Raw genomic sequence first — 20,424 nt, forward strand, 5'->3', positions numbered from 1 at the left:
TGTCACCCACCATCTGTGGGAGGATGGCGTTCAGTACCAAGTTAGGGTGCAGGGAGGGGGCAGCCAGGTCCCGCCCCACCATCCCTGCCCACCTTGGAGGTCAGGTGTGCCGTCACGGTTCGGGCCTCCCGCTGCAGGTCCTCATCCAGGGCCTGCATGCAGCTGAGCAGGGGGCGCGGGAGCACACCCTCGAGCCCTGGAGCCCCCTCTGGCCACGCCAGGCCACGCAGCGCCTGGCCAGCAGCCTTGCGCAGGAGCTCCACATCATTGAGGACCACGCAGAGCTGGGGAGGTGTGCCGGACATGTGTGGGTTAGCAGTTGGGTGGTGGCCCCACCGCGCCTCCTCCTCCCCCCAACTGGCCCCTCCCCACCCGCCTGTCGGCTCACTGGCTCGCTCACTGCCTCGCCTGCTGCCCCAGGCTGAGTGTCCACCTTCTTCCGCAGCAGCTCTGTGTAGAAGAGGGTGGCTTCACACAGGTCCTGGGGTGGAAAATGGGGGCTCAGGAGCTGTGGGCCATGTCCCCTGGCCCTGTTGCCCCTCTAGACCCCGATCTCCTCCCGGGAGTCCCCACCTGGCTGAGCTGGGTGCCCAGCCCCTGGGCCTGGGCAGAGTCTGGCCATGCCAGGCGGGCCCACAGCTCCTGGATGTGGCTGAAGCAGAGGCTTGCAGTGGCTGCAGAGCTGCTGTGCTTGGAGGAGGAATCCATGGGCTCCAGCTAGGAAGCAGAAGGAAGCCTTGGTTGTGAGGGTGCCCCGGATGAGCCCAGAACCCTCAGGCCTGGGTGCTCACTCACCGTGTCCACATCCACGGCTCCCTGAAGCCTCCACTTGGCTTGGTCCCGCAGCACCTGCAGCCAAAGCTTCACAGCAGGCAGGAATGGGGCATGGATGCCAGCCAGGGCAAGGGAGCGGCTGTCCCTGCAGCGGGAGGCCAGTCAGAGCTCGCCCCTACTCAGACACCTTGAGCCAACATGTCCCAGGTTCCTAGCCTAAGGAGGCCCCGGGGAGAGGCTCTTGCACAGAGCCCTCCTAGAGGAGACTGGAGGACAGGTGGACGCAGGACACCCACCGGCCCGGGATGCTGCTCCAGAAGTGCTGGATGTCTGCCAGGGTCAGGTAGAGCTCAAAAAGCCCTGAGGCCACCTCGAGGGTCATCTTCGGACTCAGCTCCTCCGTCAGCACCCACGCCTCTTCAGCCACCTGCCCAGAAGGGTGGAGTCAGACTGCCAACAACAGGAAACCCAGGCCCCTTCCCAGCCAGGGAGCTCTCCCCAGGCCGCCTCCTCACCAGACGCTCCAGCTGCCGAAAGGTGAGAGTGAAGAAGTCGATCTTGATGATGCTGCAAAGGACACACCTCAGATGTCTGCTCTCCCTGCTCCCCAGCCCAGTGGCAGCACTTGAGGGGCTGGATGCAGGAGCAGCAGGGAGAGCGCTGGCCCCACCTGTGGAAGAGGCTGGCATAGATGCCATAGCAGGACTGCAGGTCCTCGTAGATAGTGTCAGCCAGCTTGACCAGCCCCGCAAGGCGCTGTGGCCCCGGCTGCAAGGAAGCCCAGCATACTGACCTTCTGGCCTGCACCCACATGTTGCCCCACCTACCCTCCCCTGAGCCACACCTGCTCCCCCTGACCCATGCCCCCCCTGAGTCACACCTGCTCACGAGGACTCTGGGAGTTCAGGAGCTTGTCGAACCATTCACGGTTCCCTCTCTGCAAGGGAAGCCGCCAAGGCAGCATGGTGGGTGGGAGGGAAGAAGGACAACAAAGTGTGTGTGGTACAGCAGGTCCAGGTGGGGGCAGGGGCACGAGCAGGGCCGGAGCAGTTAGCCCAGACCAAGCTACCAGACACACCTTCAGGGCAGCAGCAATGTCCATGTTTAGCTCCGTCTCGAAGGGGCAGATCTCAAAGGAAGGCTGGAAGAGCTGCAGCTTGCCAAGACACCTGGGCGACCGGTCACCCGCTGACTGGGGGTGCCCCACCCAGTCCCCTACCCCTACCCCTACCCCCACCCCTCGTGCCAGCGGCTGCACCCACTTCAACAGCAGCTCCAGGCGGTAGACGGCTGTGCTATTGGTGGCAGGGAAGTAGTCTCGGAGCTGGCGCAGCAACCGAAGCCCAAACTCAGAGAAGGCGGAGAAGCTGTCTGCCAGTCCCTCCTCCTGGGGGACAGGGCCCTTAAGAACTGACTCTCCACGGCAGAACCAGCCAGTCTACAAGGCTCTGCCCTGAGGAGCACCCTCCCTACCACCACCTCCAATCCCCCAGGCCTTGCAGTGATGACCTCTCCAGCCCCTGCCTCCGCAGCTCCCCCTGGAGGCACAGACGCCCTCAGGGCCTTTGCACCACCAGCTGTGCCTCCTGCGAGCTGGCCCACTCCCTCTGTTGCTCGCGGGGCTGAAGCGGCATGGCCTCCCTCCCTCGGGACTCCATCAAGGTATCACACACCCGATCCTGAGACCGCACAGCACGTGCTCTCTCCTAGGTCCCGCAGTTTGTCCGTTTGTTTTTAACCACCTACCGCACCCGCAGGCTGTGCACCCCACCAGGGCAGGACTCTGGCCGTCCCTGCCTGCCCCAGCCCGAGCAGCTCCACAGCACACCCCCCAGGAACAGCATTTTCAGCCGAGCCCACCTGCTCCTGGGGCAGCGAGGCCGCCTCCTCCCAATGTGCCTGCATATCTTCCAGGAGCCCCAGCAGGTAGCCGTAGTCCAGGGTGCGGGTCTGATGGTGGCGGCTGCTGACCTGCCAGTGCCTGCGGGGACCCAGCCCAGGGTCAGGGCAGCGGCCTTGGGGCCGGGACCAGGAAGAAACCGGCGCCCCTCCAACTCACAGCACAGCCCCTTTCCGGGACCCGCCCCTCCAGTGCCCCGCCCCTCGCGACACGGCCCCGCCCATATACTTGCAGTTTCGCCCGCCGAAGCTCCGCCCCTCCCGCCGCCCTTCCGCCCCGTCGGGGCCCTGCCCTCTTGCGGTGCGGCCTCGCCCACTCACAGCACAGCCAGCTGCAGCGCCGACAGGTTGCTCTGCGCGCCGTGCAGGCAGAGCACGGTGACCGCAGGCCCGCTGAGCTCACCGCGCCAGCTGCTCGAGTTGGGCTGTGGGACGGGCCGGGCGTGGGTGGAGGCGGGAGACCCCCCCATCCCCTCTCGTCCTCCAGGTCCCCGGTCTCCCCGTCTCTCCCTGGCTGCCCCGGGGGCCCGAGGGCGGCGCTACCTCCTCGGCTCGGTGCTCGAACTGCAGCAGACGGCTGAGCAGCAGCAGGTAGGACAGGAAGCCCGAGCGCCCGCGCTGGCTCATGCTCGTGTCCCTCTGGAACGCAGGGCCCGCCGGTAACCAGCCCTGCCCAAGCCCATGGGCTGGGGCGTAGGGCCGCAGGGCGGGGGTCCCCCTTGGCTTCCCACCTGTGTGGTGATCAGCTTGAGGACCAGCTGGCAGTCCCCCTGCACGCGGGAGGCGCTGGAGCGTGGTTCCAGTTTGAACCAGCGGTCCTCACCAGCCACGGGCACCTCCTGGGGAAAGGGGGTTCAGATTGGCGATTCTGCCTCCCTCTTCCTCCCGCACAGACTGTCTGCAGGACCGTGGGGAGAGAACAGGCCTCCGCTTCCCACTGAACACGGGTAACCAGCACAGGGAGTGCTTAGGGGTGCCTGGACCCCTGGAGGCTGTCACTCCCCCACTCCTCCCAGCATGGTGCCCCCCCAGCCCCAGAAAGATGGGAGACTGTTGGGGGAATCACAGGACATAGCCAGCAGCGGTATCGCAGGAAGGCGGGGCACCCATGAGCAGGTGTTCCATGAGTGACGCTCCGACACCCACTCACCCGGATGGGTATGTTGAGGCACCCCAGGAAGTCATCGGTGTGGTCCTCCGTGGGCCCTGATGTCCCATTTGCACGGGCAGACTTGACAATCTGTTTGAAATACCTGGGGGCAGTAGGGTGGGCGTCACACCTGTGGTCCCTGAGGAGCCACCACCTAATGGCCCCCGTGGCTGAGCTGTGAGTGTCAGGGGCACAAGGGTCCCACCTGCCATACCTACTCATGCCCTTTAGGCCAATGACTTCATTCAGCTTCCTGCACGCTTCCACCAGGGACACGTCATCATCATGATCCCTAAGGGTGGGGCGAGGTGGGGGTACCTGGCTGGTCTGGAGCCCAGCCTGGCCCTGACTGCCCCTTCCCGCTTTCCCCAGACCAGAGGTGCCCACATCCCCTGCCCTGCAGGGCACAGGGGCCTATACCAGATGTCCAGGTGCAGCTGGTCGGTGCTGACATCCTCAATCTCACTATAAGGAAAACAGAGAGATACCCTTTAGGGTCCAGGTGATCCTCTGCCCGGAGCTGGGGCAAGGACCATTTCTGAGCCTCAGTCTCCTCCTCGGGAAAATGGGCATAGGACCAGCCCCTCAGTTCCCTGGGGCAGGCACTGAGACTGCATACAGGCACAGCTGCCACATGCAACCCCCGGACCAGCCTGGCACCGCAACAGACCGTGCCCAACCACCCTGCCACCCAGCTGGACGAGGGGCCTTACAAGAGGAAGTGCTCCTTCCACACGGGGTTCAGGGTACTGCTCTTGACCTCGGTGACTTGGATGCACTTGGCCGGCAGTGGGCCACCACGCTTGCTGCCCTTGCGGAAGCTGAAGCGCTGCTCCTTGTGTGGGCCCGGCTCCCTCAGGGTGCCTGAGGCCGGCAGGATGCCCAGCATGCAGTACGGGTCACTGAAACCTGGGACACGGCAGGTGCCTCAGCCCCTGACCCCTGACCCCAGGCCCCCCTGTGACCCCCAGACCTGAGCTAGCCAACGTCCCGGCTGAGCTAGCCAACCCCACTCACCGTTGGGGTCTTTGGCCAGCAGGTTCTTGGCACGCATGACGGAGACTTTTAGGGCATATGTGGGAGCCTGTGGGTGGGTGGGGATGTGAGGGCCTCTCGGGGCTCAGCGTGGACCCAGCCCTGTGCCCCCTCCACCCTGAGCCCCTGCACACGAGCACTGCGCTGGTCAGCGTCTGCCCAGGTGGGTGGCAGCCTCACCTTGGCCTTCTTCACACGCTCCATGGCCTCAGCATGTTCCTCGGGGCTGGTGCCGAACACCTGCACAGGGCGGGCAGGTGTGAGGGCCCAGGTACCGCTGAAGCAGGGCTGACTATTGTCCTGGGGGCCTCATGGGGTTGGGGGAGCACACAGGTGAGGAATAAAGGTGTCTGTCCATCTGTTGGTTTGTCCTTTCTACTTTTTTTCTGTGTGTCTGTCTGTCTTTCTTTGTATGTCCTATATCTGTCTGTCTACCTGTCCTTTCCTGTGTTCTTTATATCTGTCTCTGTGTTCATCTGTCTGTCTTTGTGTTCTTCTGTTTGAATGTGTCTGCGTCTGTCCATCACTCCATCTTTCTGGGCATGCCTGGCAGCCTATTTGTGTCTGCCTGTGTGTGTCTTGTGTACATGGGGCAAATCTGTGTGTGTTGTTCAGGTGACAGTGACATAAGCAGGTGGGGAAAAGTGTCTCAGTCCTCCCCAGAGATGGGGAGGGGCCAGACCAGGAGGGTGGGTGGGGTCAATGGGGCTCACCTGCTGCAGGTAGCTCAGTAGGGCCTCCTGGTCATCCACCTGGTCGGGGCCCATGGTCCCTGCGCGGTAAAGGACTGTGTACAAGGCTTCCTCATAGAGCATCTCCACCTGTAGGTGGGGAGGGGAGCACATGCTGAGTCCCGGCCACCCTGTCCCTGTCTCTCTTCAGCCCCGGGCTCTGGCCACAGGGGGTCTCAGGCTCCTCGAGTCCACACTATGTGCCCAGCCCCCAGCAGCTCCTCCCACTGGCAGAGCCCAATCCCTGCCTCTGTGCCTTTGCACCTAGCAGGCCCTCCACTGGGGGGTCCCTCCTCACCCCTGACCTCTGCTCGCTTCCATGGGGAGGCCTGGCCCACCCACCCCAGACCCTAAGTCTGGCACACAGAGGTACTTACAGCCACTCCTGGGGCCAGGCCCCCTTCCCCCTTACCTCCTCTTGGGTCAGGGCTCTAAGGCCACGGCTGGGGTTCACGGGTTCTGTGGGGGCTGGGGAGCTACTGCGCAGGAGGACCTGTGAAGGGCACCAGGTGAGGGCCTCTGTGGCTCCCGGGACCAGTGGAGCGGGGAGTGCTCCAGGGAGGGAGGGAGTGGAGGGCGGAGGGGCAGGTGGGGAGGCCTGGCCCAGCGCCCCATGCCAGGCAGCAGTGCCCGTGCTATCCGCACCTCGGGGCAAGGCAGACCCTGTCTGCTTTCCCCCTTCTTCAGGATGAGGCGCATCTGGGCGAAGAACTCCACACCATCTCCGGGTTTCCTGCCAAGAAAGCCCAGACTCGGGGTCAGCAGACCCTCCCCGAAGCTACAGCTCACGGCACGTGCTGGCCCACACGACTCAAGGGTCTCTGCATGTCTGGGGGTGAGGTATGATGCCCCCCCATGGCCTTGGGTTCAGAGCCTCCTGGGCTCCCCCCCGGGGCCATGCTGGGAAGCTGGTGTGTGAGGTCAGCGAAGGAACGGGGGCCAGGTGCAGGTGACCATGACCGTGCCGAGCAGGCTGTGGGGTACCCACCAGGCCCCAGCCGCGGGCTCCTGCACTTCAGTGCTGCTGCTCGCCGGCTCCTCCTCAGTCCTCCGGCGGAAGGACTGGCGCACCTGCACCTGCCTGAGCACGCTGCTCTTGATCTCCAGCAAGGTGGACATGGTGGGTGGCCTGCGGGTAGAGAGCACAGCCACAGCCTCTGGTCGGGCCACTTGTTTATTTGCTGGTGTTGCCATACTGTCCCCAATGATCAAATCAGATGCCACCCTGAGCAATGACTGAGGTGTCCCCCGTTACTCAGAGGTGCCCACTGCTGGGGTCATGGGCTCCAGCCCCTCCCAGGGCTGCAGACTTGCTCAGTCCAAGCCCTATCCCTTCCCACAGGTTCTGCCCACCCAGACCAGAATGACTAGTACTGAGCTGGCTTCAGGGGATGCCTGGGGCCCATTCCTCACTCGACACAGAGGATCCCTCTCTGTCCCAGCGTGGTATCTGGCCTGCTCCAGGCAGGATGCTCCATGGCGGCTCAGCTGCCATGGCAACATGGGCAACTGGAGCCGGACAGGAGAGTGAGCGGGAGCTGTGGCCCCACAACCCACACTTGCCAGAAGAGGAGTAGGCCCTGCTCTGGGGACACCTTTCTGTCCAGGTGGCTAGGCCCTGGGATGCCCCTGAGGGGCAAGTGGCTCTCACTGCCAACTCCAGTTCCCCCGGCCTGACCAGCCTTTGCTGTTACACCCACACACGTCCTCCAGGGGTCTCAGTGTCCCCTGCAGACCCCGCTGGGAAGGGCAAGATGATAGCTAAGCCACCAAGGGCCCCTGAGGCTGCCTCTTCCACCCCATGGCCCGGCCCAGGCACCCACCTCTCCCCTGGGTCAGGCAACAACCTCCGGCCCTGGGCCCCCTGGATCTCCAGGGTGGTCTTCTGTTCCCCCATTGAAAACCATCAGGGCAAAGTGAAGACCCTTTCCCGGGCCACCTCTGCCACTTGGTGCCACCCCTCGGGCTCTCTGCCCCAGGCTTGCCAGCCTCTTGTGCAGTACACACCGTGCTCCCCTCGGCCCACCTGGGGTCCTTCCCACTGTCTGGGTCCCCTCATTGTCCACTCTTGAGCCCCCACCCCGCCCCCGCAGGACCAGGCACATCAGCCTGAGCCTGCCATTTTCATTTGACAAAATAGGAAATGGGGACCCAGCCAGATCCAACTCTACTTGCCCTGATCTCACAGGCACTTAGCAATGGGAGAGACAGGTGAGACCCGCCCCTGCCCTGTGCTCCCACTGCTCAGGGGCTGGGCCTGTGCTTGTGCAAGTCTCCGCTTACCAGCGCTGCCCCTTCCTGGACTCTTATGCTCTGCTGGGAGAGCCGGGGCCAGGCACGCCTGCCACCTCGTGGGTCCTAAACAGACTTTTTGAGCAAACCAGGTCTGTCTCTGGGTGGGCCTGGGCTGCCATCCCTGGTCTGCGACCCCCACCAGCTCTCAGCTCCTCATCCTGCTCCCTGATCCTCCAACCCCGGACCTGTGGGGCCCAGGGGCACTGGACTCAGAGGGTCTCATCTGGCCAGACACGAGAGCTGGGGACAGGGAAGGCAGGTGGCTCGGCCCCCACGGGATCCCCCCACCATACCTGTCAGCTCCTGCCCCTGGGGGCCTCTACCCAAGATGGGGGCTCCGTAGCCTCTGCACGCACTTCCCGAAGCTGTCGCTCTACAGCCGGCAGTAAGGTCCCGAGGGGGCTGAGCGTCACGGGCCCCCTTTTCCTCTCTAGCTGAGTGGAAGAGGCTGCTCCCCCCACAGCCCCCCAAAGCCAGGGAGCAGCCACTGCTTTAGCTGTTGCCAGGGCAACCGCCAGCTGCGTCTGCATGTGACAGGGGCTCTGGGGCGCACATTCCCAGAGATGAAGATGACGCAGAAGCCAAGTGGCCTGAGCTGCAGGGTGGGGGGGCTTTCTCTGTGAGAACGAAATGTTCAAGGAAAGGCAGGCCACCTCCCCTGATAATCCTCAGACTAGCCCTGGAGAGGGGGTGCCACTCTGCTCCCCCACCTAGATGAGGAAACTGAGGCCCCGGGATTAGGAACCCACCCAAGGCCACAGAGCCAGCAGGAGGCCCGGGATGGAGTCGAGGTCTCCCCAGCTCTGGTGTCCGAGCGCTAAGCTCTTGGCTCGGCTTGAGTCTCGGGGTCCATCCAGATGGGCTGGCCTTCCCCTGTGCTGCGCGGCCCCTCCCCGCTCCCTTCCTCAGCCCATTGCCAGGATGGGGCAATAGTGGCGTCTGGGTGCAGGGGTCCAGGAGAGATGGCTCATCCTGAGAGCCCATAAATTCCCTTTGTTCCCCTGGAAACCCTGGGCCGCCTGAGCAGTGATGACCTCACTGCACCCAACAGCCTGGGAGCCAGCCAGCCCCTCCCCCAGAGCTGCCTTTGACAGTGGGCATGTGGCTGACCCCCAGGAAGCAGTCACTGGCTGCAGGGGCCCTCAGCCTGTACAGGGCATAGTGAGCTGGGTACAGGGCTGCAGGGGATCCCCCATCTGTCTGACAGGCCCCATGGGACTCCTTCCTGAGCTCTCCATTTCTCGGTCCCAGGTCTGGCCGGCAGCTCATAGCAGGACATGCCTGCACCCCTGCACATGCCTGGCCACCAGTTCCCATTTATCCAACGAACAAAGTGACGCGGGCCAAGGAGTTGAACGCCACACAGGCACCGGGCCCAGCTGAAAGTGAACGGCCCGCCGTGTTCCCGGGCTGTGCCCAAGGCCCAGGGTTGAATGGGAAATGATAATTTGCAAAGTGGATGTCACTGTCCCATTTCACATCCCAGGGCTGGGGTGAGCTGCCCTGAGCCAGGCCTCGAGCCCAGGACTCAAAGCCAAGCTGTCTCCTGCTAGCCCACTGGGGAGCCTGGTGGCACTGAAGCAGGTAGGTCTGGGGCAGCTGAGCTGAACTGGAGGGCCAGCTCTCTCTCTAGTCAGAGTCCCCAGTGGCCAGCTGGCCACCCTTGGAGTGAATAAACACTTTCAGGGCGCTGGGGCCTTCTTACTGAAATCAGTCCCTGGAGACTTAGGGGTCGGGGGGTCCACTGATGCCGCCGTGGGCATGTGTAAGGGGGTGGCAGGATGTCTGGCCCCACCAGCTAGCTGTCTCTGCTGCCCTCTTGGTCTTCTCTTCCCAGCCCAGCCCCCACCTGACCCCCCTCACCCTTCCTATAGGATTTCCGGCTCCCACCTCTCCGTGTCCTCATTGACTCTGCACACAGTGCTCCCCTGCACACAGCACAGCTGCAGTGAGTGCCTCATTGCAAGTCAACTGGCGTGCCCATTACAAATATTAGGGTGTCATCCCCACTTAATCCCCAGGGAGGGACCTGGGAATCTGTATTGTAACCAACTCTGTAGGTGGACCTAGAGCTCTAAAGCTTGAGACCAGCTGTAAAAGGCTAGCTAGATGCTTCTAGAATGAACGCATTTAAAATGAAATCCTCCGAGGTCCCCTCCCACTCGGCCAGGCTGGCCCCCCACTTACCTGTCTTCCCTCACCTGTTCACGCGGCGTTCCTCCCTCCCACTTCTCTCAGTGACATCCCCTCTCGCCCCTTCCTCCCGTCCCCCCTCTTCCCGAAGCTCCCCGTGGGAACCTCGGGCCCCCCAGTTCTGTCGGGGTGCTTCTCTCATTGGTGGGCGCTCGGTTCGGGGGCAGTTTGGAAACCTGGTGAGGGTGTATTTTTTTTGTACCCACCCAGACGTCTGGAGGGATTTGGGGAAAGGAAGGGGTCCTGCCAGGATCGGCAGGAGGGGGACGGAACTGGGCTCTAGGGGCGTCTTCCTCCCTGGAGGGTTGGCTGGGAAACCCCGCGGAGCGTCTCGGAGCAGGGCGGGGGGGGGTCCTCGGCCCCGGCCCACCTGCAGCTTCCCCCGGGGATGGCGCGCCGGGTAGGAGCGGGGTCACCCTGCGCATCCCGCGGGCCGGCGGCCGACGGTGGTCCTGGAGTCCCGCGTCCCCCGCGGCAGGGAGGTCTGGTCCCCCCGCCCCTGCGCAGTGCGCACCCCGCTCCCGCCGGGTCCTGCTTCCGCGCTCCGAGGGCCGCAAGAGCGAGGGCCGCTCTTCCAAGCGCACGCCGGCCTCCGTCTCCCCGGGGTAGACGGCGCGTCTTCTCGACCTCCCGGGGCCCGGGGTGGCGGCGAGCGCGGCGCGGGAGCTGGACCGGCGGCTCTCCTGTACGTCGGCGGGGAGCCGGACCGAGCTTCGACGGCCGGGCGGGAGCCCTCGGCACTCACCGTGGGCCGGGCGGCTGAGGAGTGAGGACAGTGCTCCTGCGGGCGCCGCGCTCGGCACCGGCTCCGGGGACGCTTTGGCTGCGCAACCGCTCGCAGCTGCCGGAGCAGACAACACAGCGCGGGCGCAGCGGCTGCAGGGGCCGGGGGCGGGGCCGGGCCTGCTCGCCCCGCCCCGCCCCGCCGCTCCGGGCCCAATTCCGCCCCGCCCCCGCCTCCCTTGAGGCCCATCACCGCGACCCCGCCGCAAGGGGCGCCGGGCGAGGATCCCTGCGCCCCCCGTGCTTTGCCGGGCACCCCCTCCCTCAAGGGGCGGGGTTCGGGGCTGTCAGTCAACCCACAGGTGGGTGCAGCGCGGGAGCAGTATCTGCTCTGCGTCAGGACCACCTCCTGGGGGCCCCAGGGAAGCCACAGTCTCCGAAACGGAACAAGATATGCCCAGGTCCGCAGCGCAGACTTTTCTGGAAAGCCTGCGCAGTCATCTCCGAAGTCGCCCTACCAGCCCAGCGCTGTCCCCAACACAAACATAGAGCGGTCCTTGGTCTGGGGACTCCTCCACCGCGGGCCTAATCGCTCTTCTTCTCAGAAGGGACAGTCCGCACCCGGGGCAAGGGGGTGCTGCAGGCACCAACCCGGGATGTCCACAACAATCCTGATCACCTGTTGGGGTGATCGACCCCATGGCCCATGCTGGGTCGCTTGCTGGGTTGCCCCTCCGGCTGGAACCGCCGTCATGGGCTGGACCCCCTCTAGCGCCGTTCCCAGCCCATCCTCGGTGCCCCTCCACCGCACCGTGGTCACCTGGAGAGCTTGTAAAAACAGATTGCTTGGACCACCCCGGACCTGCTGATTCCCAAAGTCTGGGCTGGGGCCCCATCATCTGAGGCTCCTCCCACCACACTTGGAGAACCCTGGGGGCTGCTCAGAGGTTCTGAACTTGTCAGAGATGCACCGGGTCCCTGTATCCCAGCCCTGCCTTTGGCGGATCCTGCTGGACCCTCAGAGCACCTTTTACTTGGGGATCAAGACTGTGGTTTGGAGAAGTTTTCACCCCAAAGACCTCGTCTCTAATGGAGGGACTCCAGGCCAGATGGGGAATAGACAGACCTGGAACCCACTTCAGCTCAGACCCAGAGGCAAAAGACAGTTGGCTCTGGGGAGGCCAGGGGTCAGCTGACCTTAGGAGAGGGCCAGAGTCTGGAGAAGCAGGGTTCAGAACAGAGCTGCATGCTGGGAGGCAGCCCACCTGTGCTTTCTTCATTCCCCAGTCCAGAGGAGACGAGGCGCTTCCCCTCGCCCCAGGATGGGGCCACCACCTGTCTCAATTTCTAGACCCAGACTCACAGCCATGCCGTGCGTGCCTGTCTGTGCAGGATGAGACACAGAACCACCTAGTTCAGGGAAGACAGCCCTGCAGGGTGGGAGACAGCACCAAAGGGTGGGTTCTCCTTCTGGAAGTTCTGGCCCCAGGCCCTGCTTCCATCCTGACCCAGCACAGCCAGGCAGATGGGGGCGGGGGTGCTCAGGAAATGCACAATGGCTTGGGACAGATGAGTCAGGTGAGCAGGGGAGGGGCCTGGATCCCACGCCACCAGCTGCCCCTTGGCTTCCTTCTGCAGGGGATGGGAATGGGTTGGGGGCAGCTAATGTCCTTCCCTGGGGATTTGGCAGGTCCTGAGCCAGGGTCTTGTAGCTGATGCCCCCCACCTCTGCAGTCTTGCATCAGGTTCTGCCAACCTGTTGGAACAAACACCTCCTGGTTGCCATGGTGATCCTAATGGCTTTGGGGTGAAGAGAGGAGAGTCTGCAGCTGCTGTAAACAGGAAGTTAGGAGGGGCAGCTGCCAGTGGAAGGGGCCCCTACTCACACCTCCATCCCAAGCTCTGAGGGGAGCTAAGGGGCTGGGGGCCAGCGACGTCACGAAGATGCACCAGCCCCTAAGACTAACACCACGCAGCCTGTCGGGGCAGAGGGCGCCTGGAGACCTCACCACTCTCTTTTGCAGTAGGGAAACTGAGGCCCAGAGAGGCCCAGGGAGGGGAAAGGGCTTGTCCAGGGCTACACAGCAACAGGCTGGGTCCCAAACCCAGCTCTGGGCCTCTGTTTCCCCAGGAAAACATAATCCTCAGGGTCCTTCCCTCCACAAACATTTCCTGGGGAGGGAGTAATGGTCCCGTTCGTGCCGACCCCTTCATTCTCCCCCAACCTCCTGGGTCAGACTCCTGCCCTGCCACACTCCTCCGCTGCCTTGGGCCTCAGTTTCCCTCATTAGTAAAACGGAGATAGCAGCAGCAGAGCCCACCTCTCAGCAGGGGGAGGGGATGGTCTTACCGCGGAACAAGTGCTGGTTAGAGTCAGCTGCAGCTCCTCCAGTCCACGGGGGATGGGAACTGGAGCCACCATTGCCCAGGACCCTCCAGTGGCCTTGGGAGGGGCTCTTTCCTTCAGGGACTTAGTTTTGGCCTCCGCAGTTTGGAGGTTTAAGCTCATCCTTGTGTGATCCCACAGCCAGGAGAGGACAGGGAGGGATGCCCCTTGCCCCGTGCCTGCACCCCAGGCCTCGAGCTGAAGGATTTACCTTGGCCCCCTTGCCCCAGGCCCCCCACAGTGGTTCTGAGCTCGACGGGCTGTGAGGGGGCAGCTCGGGGCATGCACAGGAGTTAGGGCACAAGACACCCCGCCTATGGGGATCAGGGCTCCATGGGTCTTGTGGGGAGGTGGGTTTACTCCTGGAGCTTCCAGCTGGAAAGGGTCTGGCAGACAGGGTGAGTGGCTTTTCCTCCTTAGGGCCAGGAGAAAAGCACCAGGCTCTGGGCAAACACTCTGATGGCTGCTGACAGGCAGGGAGAAGGGGCCTCAGAGGTGAGAGGCATCCTGGTAAGTCCAGGGCACTGCCATCACTTTTAATAATGCATGAAATCACGCCCTATGGTGGCAGCCCTTGGAATTGCAGGCACAGCCTCCTAGCAGTCAGGCTCCTCTCACAGCTCTCTGACCCCCATAGCACCTGTCAGAGGACAATGGCAGGAAAAGCGGGAAGGGAGGTGGATCACAGGGAACTCATGGGCACATAGCCCGGGGATTCGGGTCAGGGTCCCTGCCTGCCCTGGGCTGGAGGACCCTGAGGGACTGCAGGAATCTGTCCCATTGCTTGTGCTATCCTGGGTGGTTCTGCCAGCAGAAGTGGTGGCTCCAGGTGAGAGGGGGTCTGGCCCACATGTGACCCCTTGCCTGGGGCACTTAACCAGAAGCCCAGTGGGGGTCCTGCTGCCAGCACCTGCACAGGTGGAGCCTGTGCCAGGCTGGGTGCTCTGGGGCCTCAGGCCTGAGGTTTTCGTGGGGCTGGGGGTGGGGACAGAGCAGCAGCCCAGCCAGGGCTCTGCAGGTCTCCGGGAGGCCCAGGCGACTGGCGGCAGAGCTGGGAATGGGTCAGGTGCCTGGCTCCTCCACGCACATCCCTCTGCACACAGGAGGCTGAGGCACTCGTCCTGGCCCTGGGGCCCCAGATTCCTTCCTCAAGGCAAGAAAGACCCCCTTGGGATGGGTCACATGTAAGAGCAGAGACTGGGAGGGAAGGACCCAGGCTGGGGCCCTGCAACTTTCTTTTGCTGCTCCCTCATTATTTTCTTCTAAAAGCTCAGATAAAACAGCTTCCTGACTGAGGCCCGAGGCTTTGGGCAAGTGGCAAAGTCTGTAGGGCCTGAGGAACTAAGGGTGGATGGGACCCAGTACTCTAGCTCCTCCACCAGGCCCATGGCCTCTGTAGATGGGGTCACAGTAGTCTGGAGGCCTCCAGATGAGCCTAGGACACCCCCAGGCTCAGCACCAGGGTCAGCTGGGGACAGATCCGGACCAGCACTCCTTGGGCCCCTCCTTGCTGGAGCTGGCTTAGACCAGTTGGAGCCAGCCCAAGTCAGTGCTGGGGTTGGGGGCCTCCAACCGGGCAACATGTCGCCATGGCAACCTCAAACTGGAGGCAGGGCCTGATATATGGTAGGAGGGCTTTGGGCCACCTGGTCAGGGAGCAAGGTGGCCTCATGGGGGTGGGCAGGTGTGAGGACACGGTGCTGACTTGGCCAGGACAGTCCAGGGAGGCCGGGGGGGAACCCCAGGGACCCAGAGTCCAGCCAGGAGCCTATCTGGGCTCCAGGCAGAGTGGTTCCTGGGGAGATAGGCTCCCAGCTTGTCCTACCTGTGGTCAAGTTCTCCTAGAAGCCCCAACGCTGGGTTCCTTGCTCTGCACCTGTGTAACAGCCTGGCCCGAGTCAGTCCTGGACACACTATCCCAGGGGCCTGGTCAGGGTCTGAGCCAAGGGCTCACAGGCACCTTGACACCGTGAGGATGGCATCCTGGTGCCCCGGGGAGGTCCACCCTGGCAGTGAGAAGGAGGTCCCCATGGGGGGAACACTGCTCCAGCAGGCCAGGGAGGTACAGGTGAGACGTGGGGGACAGGGCCAGGGGTCAGTGCAGGATGTGGGCCCAGCCTTGGCTGCCCACGCCCCAGCCTGAGAGGCACAGACCGGGGGATTCAACCTTGGCTCTAGGGAATGTCACCCTTTGCCACTTGCAGGTCACTGAGCATCTGATGCTGGAAGCCGAGGGAGGAGGCGGCTCCAGCAGCTCCTGGGCCGGCAGCAGAGGACCCTGGAATTGGCCAGCCTGGCTCCCCTGACACTGACCATGAGGCAGCCTGTGCGGACGGAGCAGGAAAAGGACACCCTGCAGGCAGCAGTTAGTGGAAATGTTTTAATTAGAGGATTTTTAGATACAGTGGTTAATCTATTGCCCACAATTCCTTACTAATTATTAGGCGCCTCATGCTGGGAACACACGCTCTTCCCTTACAGTAGAAACAGGATCATCGCATTTCATAGTTCTTGTGTTACAAGATTCACATCTTTGTTAAGCCAAGGACTGTGGCACCAAAGGACATTTCATTAGCCGAAGTCACGACAATTTGCTAGAAACACTGATTACTTTAGAATGCTTTAACTAGAAAATATATTGAATTTCCATATATATTAACCATATACATGTATAACTATTACTAAGAGTAGTTCGGTCATTACAAAATAAGACATTCTGGGAGAGGCTACAAGTACACAACCCGTTGGATCCCCGCAAGGCCCTCCGTGCCTAACACATTGCGGACATCAAACTGGGAGCTCAGCAACTCGACACATCTAGCTCAGTGAGCTGGGAAGGAAGGCACTGGGGCCTTGAGCCACAGGTGCTATGGGCTCAGGGGCCCCCAACTTCCACCACGATCCTGTTGCCGGGCCACACGTTTCCCAAGGCGAGCCTTGGCCCTTCCTGACCAGGGGCCTGGGTGACCAGTCCTCCTCGAGCTCCTATGGGGATCACCCTGCCCCTGGGTCTGTGGGCCAGAGCCACAGGTGCAGGGGTCCCCCAGCGAGGGTCTTCAGAGTGGGAGGGCAGGCCGGCTCCAGGCCTCGTTGGGACCCGGAGGCCAAGTACCCGCCTTGGCAGTGCCGGGGTGCAGGACACGGGCCCGGGCCCCTCTGCCACTTCCCGGCTCCATCTTCGGCACCTCCTGCTGAGCCAGGACCCAGGCCTGCTTCCGACAGCGTCGAGGATGTCGAGGAAGTTCTGCAGCTTTAGCAGCCTCACGGTGCTTTGGAGAGCGGCCTCCGGGCAGAGCAGGATCAGATGCTTCTGGAAAAGGGAAGAGCCTGATGGGCAGGCGGTAGCTGGGTTGCTGCTCTTTCAGGGTGTCCTGGTGCCAGGACCACCTGCGTCTGGCAGGGACAGGGGGACACTGATGCACGAGCACAGGAGTGGGGGTTGGTGGGAGTTATGGGGAGGGATGGCGCAGGTGCTACATGTAAAGGCTGGGGCAGCTGCTGAGGCCAGGGCGCTGATGGGCAAGAGGAGGCCACATGCCTCACCCGCAGGCTGGGCTCCATTGCCAGGGCCCAGCCACCCTCAACCGCCTGCGATGGCACTGAGGGGGCAAGCTGCTTGAACGGCAGTCCTCCCTGGGCCTGCCTGGCCTGGGTTAGGCATCTCATCCTCCTGGTGGCCCAGGCGGTGCGAGCTTTACAAGGGTCTCGATGCCAGTTCCAACCTGACCAGACCAGAACTCTAGCACTCTGCAACCCAGAGCCCCGGCATCGGGGGGACAGAATACACAGCACTATTTACAGAGGATGGGGCCAAGTGGGGGGTGCTGGGCACACTGAGGTCACCTCCTCACTTGTAATGATGATAATGCAACAAAAACCTTTATATAAACAGTTTATTTACTCTAAACAGCAACACAGACAAACGCCATATAAACACAAAGGAAGTGATGCGGAAACGCGACGCTGGCTGACTGTGGATCTGAGGCTCGTAAGCAACACAAGCCGGGCTCTGGGAGAGGAGGCGGCGGGGCGGGGCAGGTCTGATTTTCTGTTTCGTGCAGCCAGCTGAAGGCTAAGTGCAGCTCTAGACGGCGTGAAGCATGCCTGCATCCACGAGCAAAGGAACTAGCTCCTTGGGACTCATTGAAGTATAAAAGTTTATAATTTTACAGCAGTTGAAATACTGACATCAATATTAAAATAAAAGCAAGTTTTACATAACAATCAAAAATACAAAAGACTGAAGGAAGAGACCCTGTATGAAAAACTGGGCGATTCAGCGAGCCGAGACTGTACCAGTGGCGGAAATGGAAAATGGCGCCCGCCCAACCCTCCCCAGGTGACCAGTAATTGTAGAGAGCAACGTTAGATTTGCAAAAATGTTGTAAACAAGTTCTTGCCACACCAATCCCTTCCTTTTTATGATGCCACAGGTCGCTGCTTATGAGGGAGCAAACTTCTTGGCTTGTGCTCGAACCCTTTTCTCGTATTCCACTCTGTTTTGGCTGAGGAGGTCAAAAGAAAGACATGTTAGAAGGTGTGGCCGCAGCCCGAGGGCGCCCAGGAAGCCTGGAGCACATGGGCGAGGAGGTCTCGGGGGCACCGGTCCTGGGCCAAACTGGGAGGAGGGTGAGCCCTCCTGGTCTAGCCAGCGACCAGCAGCTTCTTTCCCTACCTCTGAGGCAGCATCCATCATACTCGTCACTGGAGGAAACAGATCTCCCAGTACCACCTGCTTCAAAACCAGACACAAACCTCTGGGGGGTTTGCCCTCGGCTCTCATTACCGCGGGAGAAGGTGCAAGCAGCTTACGGCAGCCAGACAGGACCCCAGCTGGAGCTCTAGGGTGAGAACCACTGCTGATAAAAGGGGCCAGTGTGAATCGCCCAGAGGGGAGACATTTGCAGACAGGGTTCCTGGACACCCAGTGCTGGGGCTGGTCAGCGACCCTCACGAAGGTGTGCAAAGCCCCCGGTAAGAAAGTCAGGGGTCCTTCCAAGCTGTGCTGTGTAACCAGCGAGGCCCCTCAGAGCGCAGCCCACGGCCTGAGGCCCAGCTGTAACCACAGCCCAGGCGTGGGGTGGCAGAAGCTCCTCAGCTGCACCACGGCGCCGACAGCTCCAGTGCCCAGGACCCTGCCTGTGGCCTCCCTGGGGAATGGCTGCAGCGCCAGCAGCGGGAGAGGCAGAGCTGCTGGTGCGGCCCTGTGCTGGCCCAGCGCCAAGGAGGCTGGTGTGGCCCTGAGAGCTGGAGAGCGAGGTCACAGGACCAGCGCCTACAGTGGTCTGAGCGCACCCACCCCCCGGCCCCTGACCTTTGACCAAGGCTCCCAGTGTTGTGTCAAGCTCAGGCCACCACAGCCCCAGGGTGGAGGCAGTGGCCAGGGGGCTGTGGAAGGAGTGGGCGTAACAATCAAGTCCAGCTCCGCCACTGACCAAGTGAAGGCCGGACGGGGCTGCAGGCACATGCCAGCGTAGGACATGCCCTGTGACCTTTTGGATGCAAGGTGGGAATGCGGACAGACCCCACCAGCCTGGGCCAGCACCGACCACATAACCAGAAGAGCCTCGGCGCCTGACGGTGCAGAGCAGTGTCCCATGGTACCTCGGCCACATGCCATTGCCACCAACACAGGAAACCCAGGAAAACCTGGCTCTGCTCTATGAGCAGCAAGGAGACATCTCGGGCTCGAGGGCCACACGCCTCTGTCGCAAGAGCTCAGCTCAAATGAGTACCCCAGTGGCCTTATTTACAAAGGGTGCGGGCCAACGGGGCGCGGCAGTGAAAGCACACAGCGCCCAGCTTGAGGTCAGGGCAGGAGTCGCTGACGCTCCACTCGAACCACTGAGCAATGCCCCCCTGGTGGGAAGCCCCAGGGAGGAGGCAAGACTGAAGGCCAGAGGGGGTGGGCCAGGGGGCTCTGGGACCTTGGCCCTGCCGGGGTGTGTCTTCTGCCCTTAGACAACACTGGGCTGGGCCCAGAGACCTGAGCCATCTTGGGAAGAGAAATACCTCTCCTGCAACGTGGTGCTTCTCTCAGGTGGACTTGGAACAGCTGGGGTGCCAGCTGCTCAGAGCAGCCCGAGGACAATCTCAGCCTCCGCTTTACCCTCCACCTCCCACTCCAGATGCCCTCCAGGAAGGAACAGGCCCCTGCCTGGCCTCTCCCGAGGGCCAGCCCCTTGGGTCCCAGGCCACTGGGGCACCTGGGCACTGTCCTCAGAAAACGCTACTCTCCGTTCCCCAATTCCCCTCAGGTGTGGGCCTGGGTTTCTAAACGTGGTCAGATGGAGCAGTGGGCGTCAGAGCCCCAGCCTAGCTTAAGGCCCCGTCCAGACCAGCCTGGGGAGGACCACAGGCCCACATGCCACGTTTAACCACTGCTCATCCCAACTACATCATACCAGGCCTCCTCCCTCATCACGGAGAGTGGACGCAGGACCCACGTGCCATGCGGGGAAGGGCCAGGCATGGAGTGGACGCCTGGCACTGGGGGGTAGGGGGGTAGGGATCACAGCAGATGGGTGGCCAAGAGCAACCTGATCATCACACCCCCGCTGACCACCCCCATGGGAGGCACCACACCCAGGCGGGACCAGGAAGAGGAGATGGGGAGAGCAGCAGGAGGGCCGAGGTGGGAGGTCTGGGGTCCCTGGTTGAGCTGGGTTGTTGGACATCCCTCCCTCAGGGCCCCACTCAGGGGGACATTCCCTCAGAGCTGGACCAGAGTCCCAGGGCCGGCCCGGCCACAGCTCAGACACGAAGTGGCCAACACCTGAGCTCTGCTTCCTGACACCCACCCCACCGCGGGTCACCTGTTTCTGCACACGCAGCTCCCATGGCTGCAGGACAGCCCGGCTGCCGTGTCTCACCACCCCCACCCCCACTGCTGCCTCCCAGCCAGGCTGTCAGGGGCAGCCTAGACCAGACTTCAGGGAGGCCAAGAAGTTGCAGCAAACGGGGCTGGATTGCTACTAACCAGTAGATCGTGTAGGCCTCTGCTTGAGCTGGGTCTTGGATATTTGGTTCATTTAGAAGTTCCTGTATTCCTAATAAGATCTGCTTAATCGTGATGGCCGGCCTCCAGTCCTTGTCCTCCTCCAGGATGGACAGGCACACTGTGCCCGAGGGGTACACGTTCGGATGAAATAACGGTGGTTCAAACTTGCATTTCGGAGGTGAGGATGGTTAATCGTCTTTGAACAGCATCCGTAGTTTAAACAAGCCTCCTTCCCACG

At 62.3% G+C, this 20,424-nt stretch overlaps 1 protein-coding gene and 1 long non-coding RNA gene across 2 annotated transcripts; both read right to left on the reverse strand.

Annotated features, from left to right (window-relative positions):
• Positions 1-92: 92 nt before the first annotated feature.
• On the reverse strand, positions 93-6,723 carry BAIAP3 (BAI1 associated protein 3; the record flags this gene model as incomplete). Its single annotated transcript, XM_055083256.1, has 24 exons — positions 6,578-6,723; positions 6,235-6,322; positions 6,002-6,082; positions 5,572-5,679; positions 5,039-5,098; positions 4,841-4,907; positions 4,537-4,732; positions 4,244-4,288; positions 4,038-4,115; positions 3,824-3,926; positions 3,405-3,512; positions 3,217-3,312; positions 2,995-3,098; positions 2,635-2,755; positions 2,037-2,161; positions 1,853-1,943; positions 1,655-1,711; positions 1,445-1,542; positions 1,290-1,341; positions 1,071-1,201; positions 796-919; positions 574-717; positions 389-481; positions 93-284 (listed from the first exon to the last, which is right to left on the reverse strand). Coding segments are annotated over exons 1-24 (2,493 nt in total), but the record flags the coding sequence as incomplete, so codon positions are not given.
• A 10,602-nt stretch (positions 6,724-17,325) lies between these two features.
• On the reverse strand, positions 17,326-20,423 carry LOC129391905 (uncharacterized). Its single transcript, XR_008616763.1, has 2 exons — positions 20,166-20,423; positions 17,326-17,691 (listed from the first exon to the last, which is right to left on the reverse strand). It is a non-coding gene; the product is annotated as an uncharacterized lncRNA (long non-coding RNA).
• Position 20,424: the final 1 nt, after the last annotated feature.

This window comes from Physeter macrocephalus, unplaced genomic scaffold (assembly GCF_002837175.3).
Source record: "Physeter macrocephalus isolate SW-GA unplaced genomic scaffold, ASM283717v5 random_683, whole genome shotgun sequence".
Taxonomy (NCBI): domain Eukaryota; kingdom Metazoa; phylum Chordata; class Mammalia; order Artiodactyla; family Physeteridae; genus Physeter; species Physeter macrocephalus.